This window comes from Symphodus melops (assembly GCF_947650265.1).
Source record: "Symphodus melops genome assembly, chromosome: 9".
Taxonomy (NCBI): Eukaryota; Metazoa; Chordata; class Actinopteri; order Labriformes; family Labridae; genus Symphodus; species Symphodus melops.
This window is the reverse complement of record NC_136699.1, coordinates 11,392,391-11,413,506: the sequence shown is the minus strand read 5'-3', so window position 1 is coordinate 11,413,506 and position 21,116 is coordinate 11,392,391. Positions and strand designations below refer to the sequence as shown.

The 21,116-nt window shown below is 41.6% G+C and overlaps 2 protein-coding genes and 1 long non-coding RNA gene across 3 annotated transcripts; 1 reads left to right on the top strand and 2 right to left on the bottom strand.

Annotated features, from left to right (window-relative positions):
- Positions 1–58: 58 nt before the first annotated feature.
- On the bottom strand, positions 59–10,897 carry LOC306828936 (uncharacterized protein). The gene is made up of 4 exons (XM_079351690.1): positions 10,198–10,897; positions 4,683–4,902; positions 3,646–3,873; positions 59–3,534 (listed from the first exon to the last, which is right to left on the bottom strand). The coding sequence occupies exons 1-4, from the start codon at positions 10,471–10,473 to the stop codon at positions 1,007–1,009; spliced, it is 3,252 nt and encodes a 1,083-aa protein (XP_079207816.1). The 5' UTR covers positions 10,474–10,897; the 3' UTR covers positions 59–1,006.
- Positions 10,898–11,003: 106 nt separating this feature from the next.
- On the top strand, positions 11,004–19,144 carry map1lc3cl (microtubule-associated protein 1 light chain 3 gamma, like; the record flags this gene model as incomplete). Its single annotated transcript, XM_079351693.1, has 5 exons — positions 11,004–11,080; positions 18,284–18,470; positions 18,561–18,616; positions 18,728–18,834; positions 18,955–19,144. Exons 2-5 carry the CDS (start codon positions 18,413–18,415, stop codon positions 19,142–19,144), a joined length of 411 nt encoding a protein of 136 aa, XP_079207819.1. The 5' UTR covers positions 11,004–11,080; positions 18,284–18,412.
- LOC306828940 lies at positions 14,426–16,121 on the bottom strand. The gene is made up of 3 exons (XR_013779809.1): positions 15,449–16,121; positions 14,901–15,010; positions 14,426–14,596 (listed from the first exon to the last, which is right to left on the bottom strand). It is a non-coding gene; the product is annotated as an uncharacterized lncRNA (long non-coding RNA).
- Positions 19,145–21,116: the final 1,972 nt, after the last annotated feature.

Genomic DNA, 21,116 nt, shown 5'->3' with positions numbered 1-21,116 from the left:
AAAATACTGAAGGTATTACAGGCACAGAACAGGTTTCATTATACACATTTTAATAATGATTAGCCATGAAGAGACACATTTTGTCTTAAATAACACTGCAGTATTCAATATTTATTTGAAAATCCTGAGCACTATATCAAGTTAAAGAGTATTTGCTTTGTTTTGGTCATTGTCTTGCCAATATGATTGTACTTCAGAGGCAGTATTGCCAATAAACATCAAGAAAATCCCACTCTCACAATAGCTATAGTTACCGAACAAGTTACAGAGCAGCATGCAGAAGAGGAATGTACACAAACACATTCACACTCAGGTCTATCGGAGGATTCAGTCAATATGTAATGGAGCTGTTTGGTGCTCATTGACAATATCTTTCATCTATATATTTAATAACTTCCAATCTGGATATTTTAGTCACTAAAAATCCCAGATGAATGTTCCCATTGTAATGTAAAATCATTTGAAGCAGCATTATTACTAAAAAAAACTCCACTGATACTCACAATGATACCATTAGTAATAAGGTTTGTAGTTTTAAAGGAAGTTGTCACCTATGTGCTCATTACTGACAGCTCTTGCTGGGCAGCGCTGCATCCTACAGTAAGTTTTATTGCTACTGTAGGCTGCAAAGTTTACAACAACAGATGCAGTGAGGAAAACTTTTGGAAGCAGTGCACTTAATACAAAGCACACATTATGCTGCAGATCCAGTTTGGAGAATATGGCAGTTTTGGGTGGCTATAAAACATTGACACGTTTTTAAAATGTACAAGGATTTGAATAAACACCTGAAGCCCCAGAACAAATGTAATCCATAAGACTTAATTGATGGTTGATAAACCGACTTTTCGTTACTTAATGACCAGAATTTGAAAACTGTACATGTATCAATCATTAATCTTGGAATCTTACATTCTTAAAATGATGGCACTTTGTTTTCCATGAACTATAATACCATCCATTAATAGTTTTCTGAACACAACGCATTGAACTTATTTTCTGAGAGTCACTTCTTGGATGGCTTCCGTTTAAGACTAAGAGACCTCATTGAGCCAAACACTCTCCTTCCCAAGTCTCTCAGAGATCGGGAGCGCTGGAGGGGCATTTGCAGAGGAGGAGATGGAGAGAAGGAAGGTGAGGAGAGAGGGGAGATGGAATGGCAACTGCCTTCAAGACTCTGAGAACGAGAGAGGTTAAAGAGACTGGCAGTGGAGGACAGATGCTTGTCTTCCTCCTTTGCTCGCAGCAGTCTGACCCCTTCACCTTTACTGATGTACATGCCACCTTGTCCGACGTCTAATGAAGAGACCCAGTGTGCCCGCTTTGTGGGCTCCTTGCTGTGGTTACGAGGCATCAACAAGCCTTGGGACTCACTCCTGAACAAAGCTCTCCTGGAAAGCTTTAGACTGGAGCTGCGTCTCTCTCCATCGTCCTTCCTTTTCTTCTGGAAGATGGGTGAGTTATCTACCTTTGGCCTCTTGTCATTACTGCTGGATGAAGCTTTCTGCTTTCGATGCTCCTTCCTCCAGCTTCCAACACTGTTCCTCCTCCATCCATAGCCATACTCAGCTCTGTCCATCTCCTCTTTTTTGTTTTCTGATTCTTTCCCCCACAGGTTTCCCTCAAAGCCCCCGAAGAGTTTGATGGAGGTCTTCCTGGGTGTCTGGGCTGTTGATAATTCCATCTCCTGCTCTTCCCCCCAACCTGAGTGATAGTTGTCTCTCTTGCCATAGTTGCTCACTGTAGCTGCCCTGACCAACTTGTGAGAGGCATGCTTTCCTCTGTAAAGCCCCTCCCCTTCCGATCTCTTCCACCCACCGCTTCCTGTGCCCACTCCTCCACTCTGTCGAAGGGATCCACCCCTATGTTGAATACCGCCATGCTCCAAAGGAGAGCTCCTCATACCGGTGCGAGGCAGCGAGCATTGGAAGGGTGCATCCCGACGGAAAACAGACAACGGGGTGGCACCCAGGGGGGATGGCTGGAGAGGCCGAGGAGGTGAGCGGCCCCTGGGGTTTGGTCGGGAGGCAGGAGAGGAAGCTGTAGAAGAGGGAATGTCCGATGGGGAGGGGATCTGCTGGTAATGGTAATGTGAAGAGTAGTGGGGAGAAGGAATATGGTTGGAATGATAAGGGTGAATGGGGCTGCTGGAGTGTGAGAGAGGGGGAGTCATGCTGGACTGAGACTGAGGAGAATGGGTGACACTGAGAGACAATTGTATTGGCCTCTGGGGATTCAAGTCAGTCAGTCTAGCATAGTCATGTGACTGATCTGTTTGAGTTGTCAGATGAGTTTTACTGTGACCCCTCAGCTCACCTGCAGCATCTGTTTGAAAGCAGTCAATATCCAGCTCCACACCTTGTTCCATCAGTCCGACCACAACAGCCCTTGACAATCCAGAGAGGCGGGAGATCTCCCCCACCATGGGGGAGTCTTCATTGACTTTGGGACTGGAACTGTACTCTTGGATCAAGCTGCTACGCTGAGACCCAGGAGCTGATCCAGAGTTTGTACCAAACACTGATGGTCCAGTGTCATTGGGAGCGCCGCTGCTCCAGTCCAACGAGTGACAGAAGGCAGATGACCCAAATGCGGAATTAGGTCCAGGCCCTGAAGGGACCTCCAGGGAACTGCGGTGGCTCAAGCTGCTTGGACATGTTGAAATGCGAGGGCGAGGTCTAAGTGCTGGGGTGGGTGTAGCAGAGGAGAGTGGTGTGGCAGAGCTTGTGGAGACAGCAGCAAAATCACTCCTTAAAGCACCACAACTGCCATTTTTTGGATTGTCCACCAGTCCCTGGCTGGAATTCAATCCAGGAGTCAGGTTCAAGTTGAGGTTGAGGTGCAGATTTATATTCAAGTCCTCTCCAGTTGCTGAAGGTAAGTTACCCAGGTTGATTGAATTCCTTGTGGCTTTTTTCCCGGTAGTGCTGAGGCTGACTCTGGCAGAGTTTCCAAGCAGCGACTTGCAGGGAGTGATGCTGAGTGTATTGCGGCTCTCGAAGGCAGAAAGGGACTGGGTGGAACCATGACTTTTGCCAGGGGTGAAAAAACCTCTGTTTGTGACTTTGGCAGGTGTTGCAGTTGAGGCAATATCTGAGGTGGAGAAGGTTAACCTACTGTGATACTGGTGAGCCAGTCGAGATATGTATTGCTCCAGCTGGGTGAAAGAAGGTGAAGCAGGGGGCTTGTGAGGCTGAAGAGGCAAAGGTGGATCCGTGTTGGATTCTGGTTGGTCATCTAGGTGGGCTCCTTCAGGGCTTTGAGACGGTGATTGCTCTTGGCTCTGGGAGGTGAAAAGGGGGCTCTGTAGGGCAACGGCATGCAGTGGGCTGGGATAAGGATACACTTCTTTGGTCCGACGAGATACCAGGTCTGTGCAATAACGAGGGTCCAGCTGGGGTAGATTGAAGGAAGAGGCGTTTGAAGGGGAGGTGAGGTCAAGAAGTGGGAGGAGAGAAGGAATCAGGGAGTCACCAAGTTCTGAGCAAAGGTCGAACAGAAAGCTCAGGCCAGTTTTGCTGAGGTCACTTTGGACTGTAAGAGAAAAGAAGAGTAACTGTTGACTGTTTGAGCCAGCATGTCTAATTTTCTGTCAATGTAAGGATGAATATACAGGACATAGCTTTACTTCTTGAAAAAGCTCACCTGTGACTGGCGTCTCTTTTGTCAGTGTATCTTCCTGGCTGTTCTGCAGTGCAGGCTGCTGCTGCACTGCACCTTCTGACCACAGGATATCAGTGTTTTCAGCAGACGGAGGAACCTGCTCCCACAGCTTCAGAGGTCTGGCCAGCGGTACCAAACCTCCTTGAGCAGCATCACTGGATACTGAGTAGCAAGAGTCGGAAAGAGAGCTCCCACTTACTGAGTAGAAACCTTGACAAGACAGAGGCATAGAAATTTAGTAACACCATATTTAATATGCAAGAGTTTTCCCCACAGTTCTGAGGAGCAGTAATGATTTTGGACGTGGATAAGGAAATAGGACTGAACGAAAAGAGTCCTGAACGCACGTCAGGAGTTATCTTTTATACTTTTGTAGACTGCTACCATCTATCATTAATTTGTACATGAAATGATTGCATCAAGGTTTTTTTTTTATTTTTTTTTTGGGGGGGGGGGGGTTAAAACCAAAAAAGGACAGAGGTGTCACTAAAATGGCTCCTTTGTGTTGCTTGTTGTTTCACTTCCTCTTTGTCTAGTTTGTCTATCCTGAGGAGAGATGTGGTGCCCTTAACAAAATTGTAAATTTGGTTTGTTTTTAAAAATCATTCAACCTTATATGAAATAATGCCTTCCAAGTATTTAGTTTCAGGTTAAATTACTTGCATGAAGTTCTCAAATAAACTCTACAAAAAAGTCAAGAACTACATAAAATAGTGTGTGCATGAGTACGTAGCTGTGAAAGGAGTATTTGAGTTGGCTGTGGAGACAGAGACCACAGTTACAATGAGAGTGGATAAGAGTGTTGTAGCTCGCTCTGCAAAGTCAACATTGTGAAAGAAAGTAATCAGTCAGTGCCATGTCGAAGAGCATGTTGAATTGTGGGATTTATCTTATCCTCAAGGTGAGCTGTTGTTTTGTTAGAAGGTGACGAACTGTGCTGGTCATTGTACAAGCTGGTGTTTTTGTTCACACTACTGAATAAGTCGTCTAGAGGAGTATGTGAGTGTTTGGAAGTTTACCTGAACTAGGTCGGGAGTCACTGTCCAGATGGATGGTACCACAGGGGTCAGGTGTTGGTGGAGAGAGCAGGTCAGAGGGAGCATCCCAGGACAGTGTTGACCAGCGGGAATTGCTCCCCCTGCCAGATGAGGTGTGGCCTGTCCCTTCCCCTGAGCTACTGCTACAGTCCTCTGGGCCGGTCTGACAAGGCAAAGCCACATTATCTGAGTGAGATGAAGCCTGGGAAAAAAAACATGGTCAGGTAAGTCCAAGCAACAGAAAGGAATTCAAAAACACCAAAATCAATAAATCCCTTAGCTATGCTCAACACACATATATGAACATATGATGGAAAATAATAATAATGGCCAAACAGGTTAAAACATTTGTTTTTCATTGTAGTCAAAAACACATGTGTTTTAATAACATCCTGTCCATAATCATTTAATTGGACAGAATAAATTACACATGACACAAATTTGATCAGTAGAAATGTTTACTATGAAGGTGTTATAATTCCACAAGAAATCAATAATCACAATATAGATTATTACAATATATGTTATTTAATCACAACATCTATTTTTTAATGAGTTATATTGAGACACAGGACTTTATGGGGGTCCTTGTGCCCAGAAAAAATATATTTCCTAAGTAAAGGTGTAGATGTACTATCAGCTAAATGAACCTAAAACTATTCAAGTACAGTAAAAAAAAAATGAAGTGATGTGTGTACTTGTATATGAAATGAACTTAAACTGAATACTGCTCTACTGTAAGGCCTCCCACAATTAATGATAGAATAACAATGTTTTCATATTCAGTTTATCAGTTTTATTTTATTTAAAATCTGAATTGGAAAATATTATTGTAACTGTATCTATCAGATACAAGTAATTTAATGTGCAACTCAAGTAGAAGTAAAAGAGGATATTTTGAGTAAAGTGGTACATTGCACAGGATTTGTGCAATGTACTGCACATTTTTGTGAGAATAGACACATGGCTCTTACAGATTGCCAGTTCAAGGTGGAATATTTATGCCCCAGTTACATCTCGTTTGCAATGTGTATCGAATTACAAAGAAAGGCCCAGTCTTTCCAGCCCTGTTCAGCCTTCAGAGGTAGCAACAGAGGGGAAATGTGTAACATCAGAGCTAGCAGGGTAGAACAGTGCTGTGTGTATATGTTTACACATTGGGACACCAACATTACGCCGTAACAGATGCAACATTTGGGTAACTTTAACAAAGGTTAAACTTTAACAAAGGTTTTACTTTAACAAAGGTTAAAGTTACAAGACCTATGTGAAAAGACATGTAGGGTTGTACCGCCACAATATCATTTACATCTACCAGATGTGCTCCCATGACGTTTCACCATGTTTCACCATACAGTCTATGGTTTCACCACCTCATCTTGTCAAGTTAGCAGAGTACCTCCATTTCCAAGATTAGTAAGGGCTTGGTGGAGAAAACCCCATCCTCCAACTATCTAATTATCTTCCAAATCCTCTTTACCCACCCCTCCAGGACAGCAGAAACACTGTGAGCTGGACTGATCAATCCTCTTGTTACTGAGGGAACAATACAGGTGACTCACTACTAGGGTGACAGGAGGGGAGGGGTTGAAAAGATAAATGGCAGAAGACAGATGACGTAACAAAGAGCAGCCAGAGTGGCAGAAGGGAAGGAGTGAGGGGGGAAGTTGGAAGGAAGGAAAACAAATGGGAGAGAGAGTTAGAGACTTTGACCTGTATTAGGCTTATCTCCTTTCTTTCTCTCAGCTCTGTAAAATTATAAGCCTCCGCTTACTCCTGTCCCCTTTTATTTTCCTCTCCCAAGTGCATCAAAAGTGAGTCGTGGCTGAGTGGGTGACCAAAAACAAATATAAGGGAGGAAATAAGAGACAGGAACTGGAAAAAAAAAAAAGAGAGTGAGTCACTGAGTGAGTGAAGGCGGACGGGATGAGGTAGGGAGGGGGGGTGGGTAAGCGGTTGCCGGGTGAGAGAGAAGGGCATCTTGAAGGACCCCCACCTCCCCCACACCCTGACAAATAATCCCCCCCAACCCTCCCACTTTGGTAATATTCTTCAAGCCCCAGACTCACCATAGCTACAGCTGCTCACTATCCAACTCTTGCTCACCTCTCCTCCCACACAGAACCACAACAGCACAACGAATGGCGAAGTATTTAACTCATCCTCAGTTTGAACACACGTAATTCAGTCTGGTTCTGACTCTGCCTGCTCTGTTGTCTGTTGATTCAAATTTCTCAATGCAAATACGCTCCTGCACTTGAATGTACTTTAACTTAAGTTTTTCCCTTCTCTTATTCAATCTATTTAAATATGTATATTTTTATGTATGCTCTTTGACAAAACCTCTGGTGCGCCATTGTATCCCCCAATAGCATGATGTGTTTCACATAACAGGGTATAATGTTGCACGGAGACTAGTGCATGATCAAATCATGAAAGGCTGATAGACAAGTCGGTGGGGGTTTGCTCAGAGCTCTGTAATATGATATGACTTTAAGTAAGGGAGCAGCTCTGCCCCTCTAAAACGGTATGGAGAAAATGTATCCATTGATTGGACGATAATGCTATAGTGATCACAGCTGCACAAGAAATACACGTCCTCTTCATTAGTTGATTATGTCATTGTTGTGGGACAAATTGTAGCGGCTGCCATGTAGGGGCTGAATAATTTGGTAAAAACAGTGTGGGACGAAGCGACTGGTTGGTGAGATGCACTTGCTTGTTCAACAGCGCTGTCAGTGTTTATTGTTTCATGCATTATTAATGTGCTATTGAAATTTAAAGACAGCCTACGCTGTGTATCTTCATCTGCGATGTGCTTCCTTTTAAAAAAAAAAAAAAAACATTCAGAGAAAAATTTTCGAGACAAAGAGTGTTTCACTCCACAGGTTAGGGAAATGACTCACCATGTAAGGTGAGGCTTTCCAATATTAAATCTTATTTTAAGACTGACTGCTTTTAGTGTCCTAATTGGAAACAGTAGTGCAGATGATTTCGAGACATATAGTATTTGTAGATAATGCAAGAAGCATTTGTTTTTATCATTTGCTGATAACGTTTTTTCATCAATCAGTTATTAATCGATTCGACACCAGAAAACATGGACAACTGCTGTTAGTTTCCTTTAGACATCTTCTTTCCTCACACACAGTTGTTCTTTCAAATTATTTATTGAACTTAACTAATAACCTGAAAAAGCAACATTTATTTTGAAATTGCAAAAGATAACATTTTGGACACAAAGTTTGCTGGAGAGTAGATTAACCAATTTATCACTTGAGCTCTGCAGTATATCTATTATATATCTTTAAGGTAAGTGTTGCACCAAATACCCTATTTCTCCCACTCCTGCACTCAGCGTGCTGGCTCAGCCACAAGAATTTTATTTTTGGACACTGAACATCGAATGGCAACAATAGCGACAATCAGTGATTCACCAACATCGCCTTGAAACCCGCTCAAGCAAGGAGAGTTTCTGGAAAGTGTTAAAGTGCCAAACTGAGAAGTGTTTTTGTAGTTCATGTAATACATGCAGAAAACTTTGTAAGAAAATCAAAGTAGATTCTATTTATAAATTAAAGATTCCAATTTGGAAATCCTAATGATGCAATTATATTCAAACATATTTGAACATTTAAAACAATTTCAGTATTCCACCAAGGATTACGCCATACTATACAACTTAATCCTGACTAGCCAAATATGGATTTGCACATGGAGAACCTCTTTCTGCTATTAGAGAGAGAAAATGTGAATCACATTTCAAGAGGTTAAATACTAAAAAACAAAGCTGCAGTTAGAGTAGAGCGCATTATGTTGTGAGTCATGTAATCCGCAGCTTACAAAATAGTTGTATTTTTAAAAGCTGTGGTAGCTGAGTTCTTAATATAAAAAGAAATACATTTCCGGTAAAGCGATTACAACCCATTTTGGACTGAGACAACCTTTCCACTTTCATGGTAATAAACTACCCTCTCCAGCTAGTTCTCCCTCCAGCTGCTACATTATTGTGGTCACTTTTTTAAAACAACATGCAGAATTGTTATACAGTTTTCTCCATTAATGCAAACATTGTGAGTTTGTATGTAGGCGGAGGCCAGCCTGGGCAGAGGGCAGAGTGCCAGCCTGCTCTCATACACTGTCAGCTCCCTTCAGAGGTGAGACCGAGCAAAGCTGCTCGACCTCTCCATGGGATGTCTCCACAACGGGGGGGACATAGAGGAGATGTTTGTGTGGGCAGTGGAAGGAAGAACATTATGAGCCACACTTCCATGCAGATAACCTCGCTTAGATTGAATCAGGGCTTTCTCTCCCTGCGCTGATAAAAAGACTTTATTATTATTACAAAGAGCTGATTCCTCTGCAGTCTTTAAGGAATTTTGTTTTGTCATTTTGTCAAATATCTAAACTGTGGATGGATGGATTTCTGTGCTGCAGGCTGCGGACAAATATGATTCATTCCAATCATAGCACACTGTACAACGGGGACCAGCAGAAAATATCTGATACTCAGAATCCTTTAAAATGCTTTTATGAAGCACAGGATCGCTAAGACCACCAAACAACAACACAACCTGACCACTATGTGAACTCAGCATGTTGCTGGTTTCCTTAACATAGAGATCAACAGATAGACTTGTATGAAGACCTTGATATTGATAAACAGCAGCCGCTCCTTTTGAAATGAAGGTCTGTAGAGTATGAGTCAATGATATTTTTTTCAGTTATCTTTGTCTCGGAGAAATTTAAATCACCTATACAAGCTCCATGTCCAGGCCTCAGGATGGGACCTGTTCACATCCCCTTCCCATGTATTACATGTCAACCCACATTCCTGTCATTCCCCAGACAAAAAGGACCTCAGTGTGGATTTCAAGGCAAGGCTGGGAAATGGGTTACTTGTTTTATGTGGGTGTGTTTGGGGGTGGCCTAAGATTACACATCCTTATGTTTCTGATATCTCCGTAAAAGACAAATGCACTTTTAGCTCAGGACAAGGTGACGGCTGGTCCTGTAGTCTACCACACTGTTATCAGAGTTATTCAAATTCTATCTGGGTGCCAAAGTGACCTTTACAGCTTCCCCACCAGAACCAACAAAATGAGCACTGTCTGTTTTCTGGCTTGTCTGCTGAGACCTCCACCTGATATTTAGTGCCTGTTTCCCACCACATCCTGCTTCATAACCTTGAGGCAGGGCACAGGGCCAAGCAGACGAGCTGGTCCTTGTGCCCTGACCTCAATGACATGTGCTCCATGTGATGGTCACAGACACCGCTGCTGTGTGAATTGATCTGGGCTGCATGCATGGATGGTCTCTGGCACCACCTCAGTTGGATGTTGATCTGTGGGCACAGCCATGCGCCGCCAGGCAGGGGAGAAAATCTGCCTACTGAGCAGCAGAGGGACTAGCTTGTTGGCAGATCATAATCATCCCAACATCTATATTTAATAATCTTGTCATGTAGAGATCCAGGCTGACAGACGCACTGACTGACCTGTTGCCTGCGGGATGTCGCAGTGCCATGCTCGGCATCAGTGGCGGCGCTCTCAGGGGTCCCGCTCCCCTCCTCCTCCTCCACCCGTGGCTCTTCGTCTGCGTTGGCGGCAGCGTGGGCTCTGTCCTCAAGAGCGCGGTCCACAATCTCCAGGTGTTTGCATCTGAGCACTTCCAGTTCCAGCACCCCAGCCAGGGTCGCTTTGAGGCGCTCTCCGATGCGGACGCGCTCGGTGCCCGACCAAAGCGAGTTCATGCAGCCGCGGCGGCCGGCCATCCTCGTCGGGGTGCCCGGCCGACAGGGGGAAACGGGCGCACCACTGACCAGCGATGTTTCCGTGCTAAGGAGGGCTGAATGGGCTATGGACTGGACTCGGGAAACATTGTCCTTGCAAGCGATACCATTTTCGTAGCCGTTTCAGTTACCAGAAAATATAATCCTCACCCTCTCTAACTTGCCATGCAGCCTAAGTCTAAAAAGGCAGCCCTGCTGACTGGCACAAGACTGGAATGAATTCTCTGGTGCATTGAAGGCAAATCAACGAGCCATGTCTGTCTCTCATGAATCTAGGCTTGATTTCCATTTGACACCGTACCTCTTTATATCACTCATAAGCTCCCCAGTCCAGTGGAGTAACCATGGTGCTGCGCTCTCGTTGCTGCTGCGTCCCCAATGAGACAATGCAACAGACGGAGGAGATGCTGGTAGCGTTACATGTGCGAACCAGAGAACGAGGGGGAGGAGCTACTGCACCAGAGCTGAACGCGGATTGGTCAGGTAAGTTTTTCGAATGGAAGCGTGGAGAAAAAAAAAAGATGTGTCCAACTTCACTGTGCAGGATGCCAGAGGGAAAATGCAATCTCAAAGATATACTACTGAGGTGGTGAGGTTTCTCTGTGACTTTAACGTGCACTATAGCAGTGGTCACACCAGTCGTTATCGGTGGGCCATAGGGGGCCGGGCCAACCCGCACAAATGCTTGTTTTTGCCGGCATACTCACTTATTTTGTCCATGGATATCCGTATAAATCCAGGCTATGCCGACTGTTCTCACAGCACACACCTTTGCCCTAACTTTAGCATATCCCTCTGTTGACTGCTTTAAAATGCAATGTTTGAGAGATGCTTCTGGTGTTACATCTAATATGTTGTATAGTCAAGTGTGTTATGGATACTCATCATAACATTGCTTATGTGATGGAGGCTATTAGGCTACACTGTAAAAAGAGATACACATTAACTACTCAATAAAATTGAGGCAGCAGATTGCACACATTATTAATTACATCTGAACTTGTTAAAAGTTGAGTTAAAATAACTGAAATCAGTTGCTTAAGAATAACCTGTTTAAATTGAGTAGATTAAAATAAAGCACACAAACAAATTAACTAAATTTAAACAAAAAATATTAAATAGATGTCACGGTAAAGAGCTGTCAACAGAGACGCCACAAATATATCAAGCATTTTGTCTTGATCTGGTCAATATCAGAACATATGGGTGAATATCAACAGTTTTTGCAATGATACTGAAAATGTAGTTATTAAACGCTTGTCACTGTTACTCTCTGCAGCATTATTCCAGTCACCACCATGCTGGGCTTTCCATCCTCCCACTTTTCAATCACTTTTTCTGCCATTATTAATTTATGTGAGGGTCAAACAGATCATACACGTGTGAATCAATTCAGTCCGAATAATGTCTCAACAATACGTTTGATGATTTGTTACCGATCAAGGAGTGAAGGCCAAGCTTCTAGGCTCTCAACTAATTTGAGAGTCCAGGCCCTCCAATCTTAGATCCTCCAGATCGGCTTTGAATTCGGACCGTAGCCTAATTTATAATTCACAATGTATATCCCGCTAGTTACCTATTACCACCCTTTGTTCCCAATATGATTGACACTGACCGTGTGATATTTACACGAATTCGAGTCTTCCCTGGGAAGTCTCTACAATGTCAATATACACATCAAAAAGTTGTCATTTGTGTGTCAATCTGCCACCCTTTAACACATTTCATGAAAAACAACAAATCCTTACCTGTGCTGTAAGGGCCATCACCCCTCTCTGGGTCTGACTGTCAGAAATATGCCAGCTTAGATGAAAATCCCTGTCCTCCTTTTACAGTTAATATTCACAGGATCTCTCTTTTTTTAAATAAATTTTTTTCCGGGCTTTTTCTGCCTTTATTATGAGAGAGAGAGAGAAAGTGGATCGATATGGATATCGGGAGAGAGAGAGGGGAATTTTATTTCGATTATCCAATAACAGAAGGTTTTCTGCTCACCTTTTAGTTGGGGGCCCCTGAATGGTCTGTGGAGAAGTCCGCCACCTCCACCACACATGGTCCTAACTTCAGACTCGTCTTGTCAATCAGACATCACATCGGGGTCATCAGTTGAAAGATTTTTACGCTGTGTCGTCTTATCTGAAAGGAAAATCGCGATCAAATGAGATGAAGTCAAAAGCTGTTTATTATGTACAGTTTATTGCAGGATGATCACAGGTAATACAAAGAGCCACCCAGCTGAGAATTTCTCTGCTCGACCCAGGCCGGCAAGAAAAAAAAAATACTGTCTTTATTAAAACTCTTGTTTTGCCATTATCAGTTTCATGAAGGATAGTTTCAGGGGACTGTCTTCTGCTATCTGGGCAGTGGACTAATACAGAGAGGTACAACTGATGATTGTTGTGCAAAAACAGGAGACGGAGGGGTACACAGTGCTGACAAGCAGTGAGCTTGAGCGACTAGAACAAAGAGCAGCTGGTGAGGAATATATGAGCAGTACACTCATAAAATATTTGTTTGATTCTGTTTTATAAGTATTAAATCGAATAAAACATTTTTCTAAACATTGCATTTAGAAAAAAACACAAAACAGGATATACAGGTGTTTATATCTTAAAGGCCACATATTATGTAAAATACACACTACCATAATTTTTTTACTTTAATATTTGTTCCTTGTCGGTCAACAAATCGCCAGTTGCTTTTAAAATATTTATACAAATAAAGATTTAAAGAAATTTCGGCTTTACTTGTTTTAACAGTGCAGTTGCTTTATAAGGTTAGATATTACACCCAGTTGGAAAAGTTCATCCGTGCTTGTTAACAGTCCTATAGTAGCTCTTCAATGTTAGTGGGATCAAAATGTTATTTTTTCTCCCACTATTCTCGTGGAAAACTTCTGAATTACAGATAGATCTTACCTGAAGCAGTTTGCCATCTGAGATCATCCACTTCTTCATCCAGCACACTTCTATCACCAGGTAGGAACACCAGGAGTTTCTGTCCTGGGTCGAAGGTTCTCGGCCTGGCTGACTTATCATAACAGGACTTGTTGCTGCTGGGCGTCCACCATGTGCGATTGGGCCAGCTCGTCCATTTTCTCCAGCCGATCTCTTATCTGGATGACACAGAATACAACGTTAACAAATCCCACCCCATTTGCCTTTATGGATTTTAGTGGAAACTTCTTCTGGATACTTGTTAGAATAGTCTGTTATAACTAGCATATAATGGTTTCCTGTTTTGTGTCTCTCTACAGGACCAACTATATGCATCCCAAGTTGTTAAAATGGAGGGCCAATAATGGGTAGTGGTTAAAATGGAGCTCTTGGGTCGTTTAAGTAGATGTTACTTATTTGGCACTAAGGGCAACTTTTACAAAACTGAGCAACATCTCTATGCAGGCCAGTGGAAATGTTTTTTTAATACAAGCCTTGTTTGCGTTTGTCCAGATGACCCAAAGGCAGGCATGGTGTTTCCAGCTGCTTGGGCAACCACTAGCTGCAACACTGACTCTTGTTGACCATCGATGATGCAATTTGTAAGATACACTTGTCACATATGATTTCCAACTCGGCTTCCTGCTCCTTCTCCTTTGCTTCCTGGAAAAGAGACACAAACGTCCGGTATACCAGCGTTTAAACATTCCCAGGGTCCAACAAGGCCCTAAGCGTGGTTCCATTAACTTCAATGTATTTCATTTTAATAGAACAGTCATTTTTATTGTGAGGAGAAGTTAAAAAGCACATTACTGCCAGGCTAGTTTTTTGTGATGCACATTTCAACAACAAGGAAATTCAAAGAGCTTTACACAACAGCACCAAAAGCAGCATAACGAAACAAGAAATATTAAAATTGAAGTCACTAAAACAATTTACAATCACAGAGAAGAACCCCTTGGACGTGTGGGTACATGCATTTAGTATGGCCTTAAAGATAAGTTAACTTTTTGTTAGAGGGTTTTGTGGGTCTGCTAGCTGATGGGCCCTCCCACATGAGAGACTTACCAGCACTGGTTGCTGCCCTCTGTTGGCACTGTTGGGCAGGTTTGTGGCTGTCCTTTGTCATCCTCCCTGTATTGAAGCTCCATGGTTGACCCTTTTCCGTGCTGCCACAAAGACATCGAAAGCTTCAGCGTGAAAGCCCAGTGTTGAATTAACTACCACAGAGTTGATTTCAACACTTGTTCATGGTTTATATAGATCCACACTTTTTAGAGTCAAATTAACACAAGATTAAATCAGTGTTTCAAATAATTAGTTATTAAACAGCAGGCAACCACTATTTACTGATAAGCGAACACTACACTTGAAAAGCTGATGTTTAGCACTTTAAATTCTTCTTTAAGTCTGAAAATGATGCACTTGGCTTGGATCACTGACAGGTTGAAATTGAAGCTCCCATCGTCTCACCCTCCATGTGTTGATAAACTTTAAACTGTATTTCATTGGCTTCATGAAGGATCTCAGACAGGTTTCTGACAATGGCCTCAGCGATTCCCCTTTTTCAGTCCACCCATTTTCTGAGAGAAAAAAGGACACTCAAATGTGCGCAAAGCCAAATTACAACTCAAATATAGGTCAATAAATGCATCACACATACTTGTGGCCAAAAGTGAGGGGGTTAATATGAAGGCCATAATGCTTGGAAGGTGCAGTGAGAGGGGGAAAAAAAACAAAAACACTTTTACTTCAACTTCAAAATGTAAACATAAAAACACTTACTATCATTTCTAAAAGGTTTCAAAGTTATGTGTATTCAATGATAGCTCAATGATTTTAATGGTTAGCTAACTACAAGATACAGCTCGCTAACATTAGCTTGTCAATGTCACTGTAGCCATTTAGTTCATGGCAATAAACAAGGCCTTTCAAAGTACATATTCTCCACAAATATAATATTTTATGTAGTTCAGATAATTAATTCACTTTATTTCATTAAATTAGACTATTTTACTTACCATGTAGAACTTCACAGGAGCAAGACTCTCCACTCTTCTCTTGTCTCTCCAACAGAGGTGGGTAGAGTAGCCAAAAATTGTACTCAAGTAAGAGTATAGTTACTTTAGAATTTTGATATTGATATCATGCTTTATCTTTACTATTAATAGCTTAGAGTAGGTTTTCATCCAGGGTGTTTCAGCTTCCAGGTTGTTCATCAATGCAGTCAAGCGTACCAACAGCTTTCAGCTGTTTTTCTTATACTTTTACATATTCAGCCGTGTTTTGCAATATGTGTCTGCTTTCAGCATTCCCAAACATTTTCTGCAAAGAAATACAATATGCCTGCGTCTGGTTCAGGCTCCTGGTATTATTATACTGTCTCTGTTACAAGCCTGGCATTGAAACTTGCAATGAAACAGTCTTTAACGAAACAAGAAAAAGCTGTTTATTTTGGGGTTTGATATTAGAGATAATGTCTTTTTTAGCAAGGCCAAGCATCCATTTTCAGACCTTTGTTTTGTATTTTGTGATCCAAATGTGCATTATCTTTACTAAAAAATGGAAGTGCAGCAGATTAGAACTGAATAACTTTTTTACTCCAAAAAGGAGAACCATAGGTCTTTATTCTCTGTAACTGTGACAGGTGCAGTGCACTTTTCTGTAGTGCCACATTTGGACCAGCAGAGGGAGGTCTTCTCACACTTTACCTTCCTTCTATGGAAAGAACAACATTTTTTTTATGTGTACACAGACAATTTGAGCGACCTCTCCAGACGCTCCAGACCCTTATTAGCCTTATTGTATGAAAGATTTTTAGGCTGTGTTGTCTTATCTGAAAGGAAGACAGAGACCGAATGAGAGAGACTCCCGAAGCTGGTCCTTAGCTAGTTGTGCCTACAGTCTTCTAAGCTCAGAAGCTTTCACTTTCCTTGTGCCTGTCTGTGTGGTGAGTGATATGTTTCTTCAATTATTTAAAGGGTAGGGTGGAAAGCCCAACAACATCTGAGTTTGTTCTTAATGAATTCTGGAAGGGACCCCTCAACTGAACCTCTGAACAGCATCTCAAGACTGTCTTCCACATCCATGCCAGATGCATCATTCCACTTTCTCATGCATTTTAAATTGATCTACAATATGTCTAAAAGCCCAAACCATTTATAGTTGTTTATATGAATTATGCTTTCCGTCCTTCTACTTTTAAATCACTTTTTCTGCCATTATCAATTTATGTGAGGTTCAAACGGATCATACACGTGTGAATCAATTCAGTCCGAATAATGTCTCAACAATACATTTGATGATTGTTTACCGATCAAGGAGTGAAGGCCAAGCTTTTAGGCTCTTAACTCATTTCAGAGTCCGGGCCCTGCAAGGCCGTAGTGACCACACCCTAGGTAACTAGAACTTAGAAACTCTGTCACCTTGTCACATTAGGTGGAGTATTTCAAACCCTACTAGTTAACTAGTGAGGTTCAGAAATGTTTACTACTTATGTGTACAAATCACACTAGTGAAAACAGTTTATACTGTACTAGTTTACTAGTAACGCCCCGTACAGTTCACAAGTAAACTAGTAAGTGCCTCAATGTCCACTAGTTAAACTCGCAGGAGTGTTTTTGGCCTCAATAGTAAACTAGTGGAAGACTTTGTATGGCACTAGTAAACTGGTTGTGGACAAAACAGCATATAGTTGACATGTGCTTTTGACTAGTTAACTAGTAGTATGCTACAATTTTACAGGTTGACAAGCTGAGCTGTCAAAACACTTGTTTTGACAGCTAACTAGGTGAACTAGGTGAACACAGACTGATTTGTTGACTACTAGTTCACTTGTGACAGTCAGTACTAGTCAACTAGTTAACTAGTACTGACAAAAAAAACTTCACTAGAACAACTAGTTGAAATGTTGCTCTTACTTGTAAATTAGTTAACTGTGTTTAGGCTCACTAGTTACTAGCAAGGTCACACAGGGTCTTACTGGTGAAGCTAGTGGACATTATGACTATTATAACTAGTAAGCATTTAAAGCCTCACTAGTGTACTAAAAAGACCTTAAAGAGTGATACAAGTGTGCGTTTTGACTTACACTAGTACTACTAGTAAACATCTTAAATCCTACTTATTGACAAGTAAGATCAATAAGAAGAACACTAGTGGTACTAGAGACATTTATGCCCTTACTAATTAACTAGTTAAGCTTTTGGAACATGATTTTGAATAACAAGAGTAAATTCATACATAAAGAAAAACGTATTAACATCAGGTTGTCCTAAAGTAAATGTATTAGAAATGTGAGCATGAACCACACTCACAGCAGTCTCTGTTAATATTGATCATGATCATTATTGGCTAGTGCTAGAACAACAATTGATAAACAGATGTAACGTGTCCAGCCTGGAGACCAGAAGGTGAGGTCAAAGGTCAGTTCAGAAAACATGTGTCTGTGTTAGTGCATGTGTTCATTTTTGAGTAATCACAACTTGTGATCAAGTCAGCACCATTTGTTTTTCACTGAGAAATGTTTATTTATCTTTTGTTTGTGTTCAAGGAAGGAGGTTTTGAGACCCAAGACCTCAAGGAGGTCTCATCTAAAACATTATTATTATGGTTGGTCTGCCCTCATTGCACCTCGTGTTTGTACTCTTCAGTGTGAATGTGTACGTGACAGCAGAAATAATGTCACAAGTAGATGTGACAGTACCCTGTAAAATAACCAGTATGTGTGAATCTGGTTTAAACCAATAAAGAGGGCAGAAGCATGTACACACACACAGCCCACCAGTACGATGAGTGTGTCTTTGTTTGTTGATGACACATTTGGACTCCTCCCGGATCTGTTCCCTATAAAACAGCAGTGGTCAGAGCAGCTTAGTGGGGTTTGCTTACTTCCACCCGAGGGGACTTCTCTGTCAGCCCGGGAAAGACCGCTGTAACGCCTCCATCACCGCTGGTCTCTGCAAACCGCCCCGAGCACCACAAACATGGCTCCTTTTGAGAAATCCATTGAGTTGATGCCCTTCAAGCAAAGGAAATGCCTTGGTAAGACAAAAAGCAATTGCTACATACTTGAACTAACAATGCCTATTGTTGCTTTTAAAAGTGTAAAATATTCATTAAATCTCTATCTAGAAACAAGAAAAGATGAAGTATGCAACATTCGGTCTAAATTTCCCAACAAATTGCCTGTGAGTTACTTTCCCATTCTGATATTTTCTCAAAATTGAATTACTAGTTTATTACTATATACTGCACATGGTGTCTCTACTAGCAAATCCTAGATGTTTTCTTTTGTTTAGGTGATTGTGGAACGTTACATTCGTGAAAAGGCTCTTCCCCTGTTGGATAAAACAAAGTTCCTGGTCCCATTTGAGCTCACCTTGGGTCAGTTCCTATGCCTGTTAAGGTATTGAATTTTGCCTGACTTTACAAGCTCGATTTTCCATTTCTTAAGCCTCTCCCCGAAACAATCTTTTTTTTTTCTCTTAAGACCAAATTCTAAGATTTGTCATGTTTGATATTTCAGGAATAAGATTGCCTTGGACTCCACCCAGGCTCTGTTCCTGTTGGTGGCAGAGAAGAGCATGTCTTGCATGTCCTCCAGCATGGGGGAGGTTTATTCCCGCCACAGCGACACTGATGGCTTCCTCTACATCACCTACGCATCACAAGAAATGTTCGGAGCACCTCAGCATGCAGCCAGGCCGCCATGCTGATCCTGAAGCAAATAAAATGAACTGAACCTCAACCAGTGGTGTTGACACCACAAAACATTGGACAAACTGAGCCTGGCCCAGATGGTTTTTGTCCTGTTTTATCAATTTTCCCCCAATTGCAGATCCGCCTACCTCATGAAACTTGCTGGACTTCAGTAAATAGCTCAGTCCCACATTTTTTACATGCTCTGCCAAAACTAGACTGTGGTGTGCCATTCTCACCCAGTTAAACGTTGAGAGATTTTATTATATTTAGAAACCAATTTGGAAAATAAAGACAATTTTATATCGATAAATGTGATGTTGTTTGCCTGATGTATTTCTTCACGTCATATTTCACCACATTTTAATACAAAAAAACTGTTAACATTGCAATAATGCCAGTTCAGTGTAAAACCACAACCAACTTCTACAGGCTACACAAACAGGAGGGTCCATCTCTTACTTTTAATCAAGCGCCTACTTAGCACTTATCACCCCTTCCTTTCCTCTCTTTGTTCCCATCTTCCCTTTGAAAATGTGAAGTGTGCTCCTGACTCTTGAGGTACTGACTGAAAACATGAATGTCAATTTGATGCTGCTATGTTTTCCTGTTCTGTATCAAGCTGGAAGTTTAATAAAGAATACATTCTTGTTCTTTTAACTGGTTGGCTTTGTGAGATATTGATGCTTTTTAGTCGGCCTGTTGTAGTATTAATGCTCTTGTAAATTTTGTATTTAGTGAGAAAATGGTTCTGTCAAGATTGACATTTTTCATAGTGCTGCATGAACTACAGATGTTGTCTGGTCATTACACACAGCTTAAACAAATAATGTGGTTGGCCTGCAGAGAAATAGTTAAATATACTATGGATGGGTTAAACAAAATACATTGTTTGGCAACACATCAACTCTTTTTCTTTGATCAAAGATGCTTTATTAAGCATCTTTATTAAGTAGTGAAGCAATTAGTCTGTTGCACTACTTAACTGTACTTATATGTGTTGGACACGTACATGCAGTACAGTGAGGTGCCTAATTCCTCACCTATCCATGAAGTGGCACTCCCTCCACATGACTGCATTATATAAGCGTGACCCAGTCAACTACCTGCAGGGGTCAGTGTGTCAGAGGGCTGGCGGGACTATTTTTAGACATGTAAGAACAAATGTGACCCAAACAGTGAGAGAGCGGGGTGAGGGTCGGGGGTATGGGAGTGACGGTGTAGAGATGAAAAACAAAAAGCCATTCACAGTAAACAGTGGAAGACAAGGAGGGAAAAGGGAAAGAGAAACATGGGGAAGATAGTGACGCCCCAATAGAGGACGACAGGAAAAAGGAAATAGTGTAAAGGAGAGATATACAGTGGGGGAGCAGGTCAGCTATCAAAACACACAGAGTACAGAAGCACAGGGATGTACAGACAGGCCCCTTCTCTAACTTCACAGCTCTCTGTGCATTCCAGCAGCTCTCTGTCATTATATTATCACTCCAGAACAGAGGCACCTGCTGCCACAGCAGGCTGTAAAATATCTGTTTTAAACACAGTGTTAGTGTCAGGTCTGAACTAACAGTGGAACAATCCTTCAAAACATCTTTATCATTTATGAAAAACACGAGACAACAGGTTATTCAGGGATCCAGCATTTCATGAAGACAGTGTGAGATCAGGTGATTACACTATAATGTAAGTTCTCTATAAAATATCTACTATTTTATTTGTATATATATATATATATATATATATATATATATATATATATATATATATATATATATATATATATAATGTGTGTGTGTGTGTGTGTGTGTGTGTGTGTGAACAATGACACTTAGTGTTTAACTGTGCATTTATCAGTATTATTGGCACTGTGATTCTTTGTGTGCCCCGAACTGATATTTTATATTTCATATTTGCACAGCTTCAGTGCTACAGCATTTTGTCTTGACTTCAAAAAAGAAAAAATGTAATCTTAAATTATCAAATCCAAGG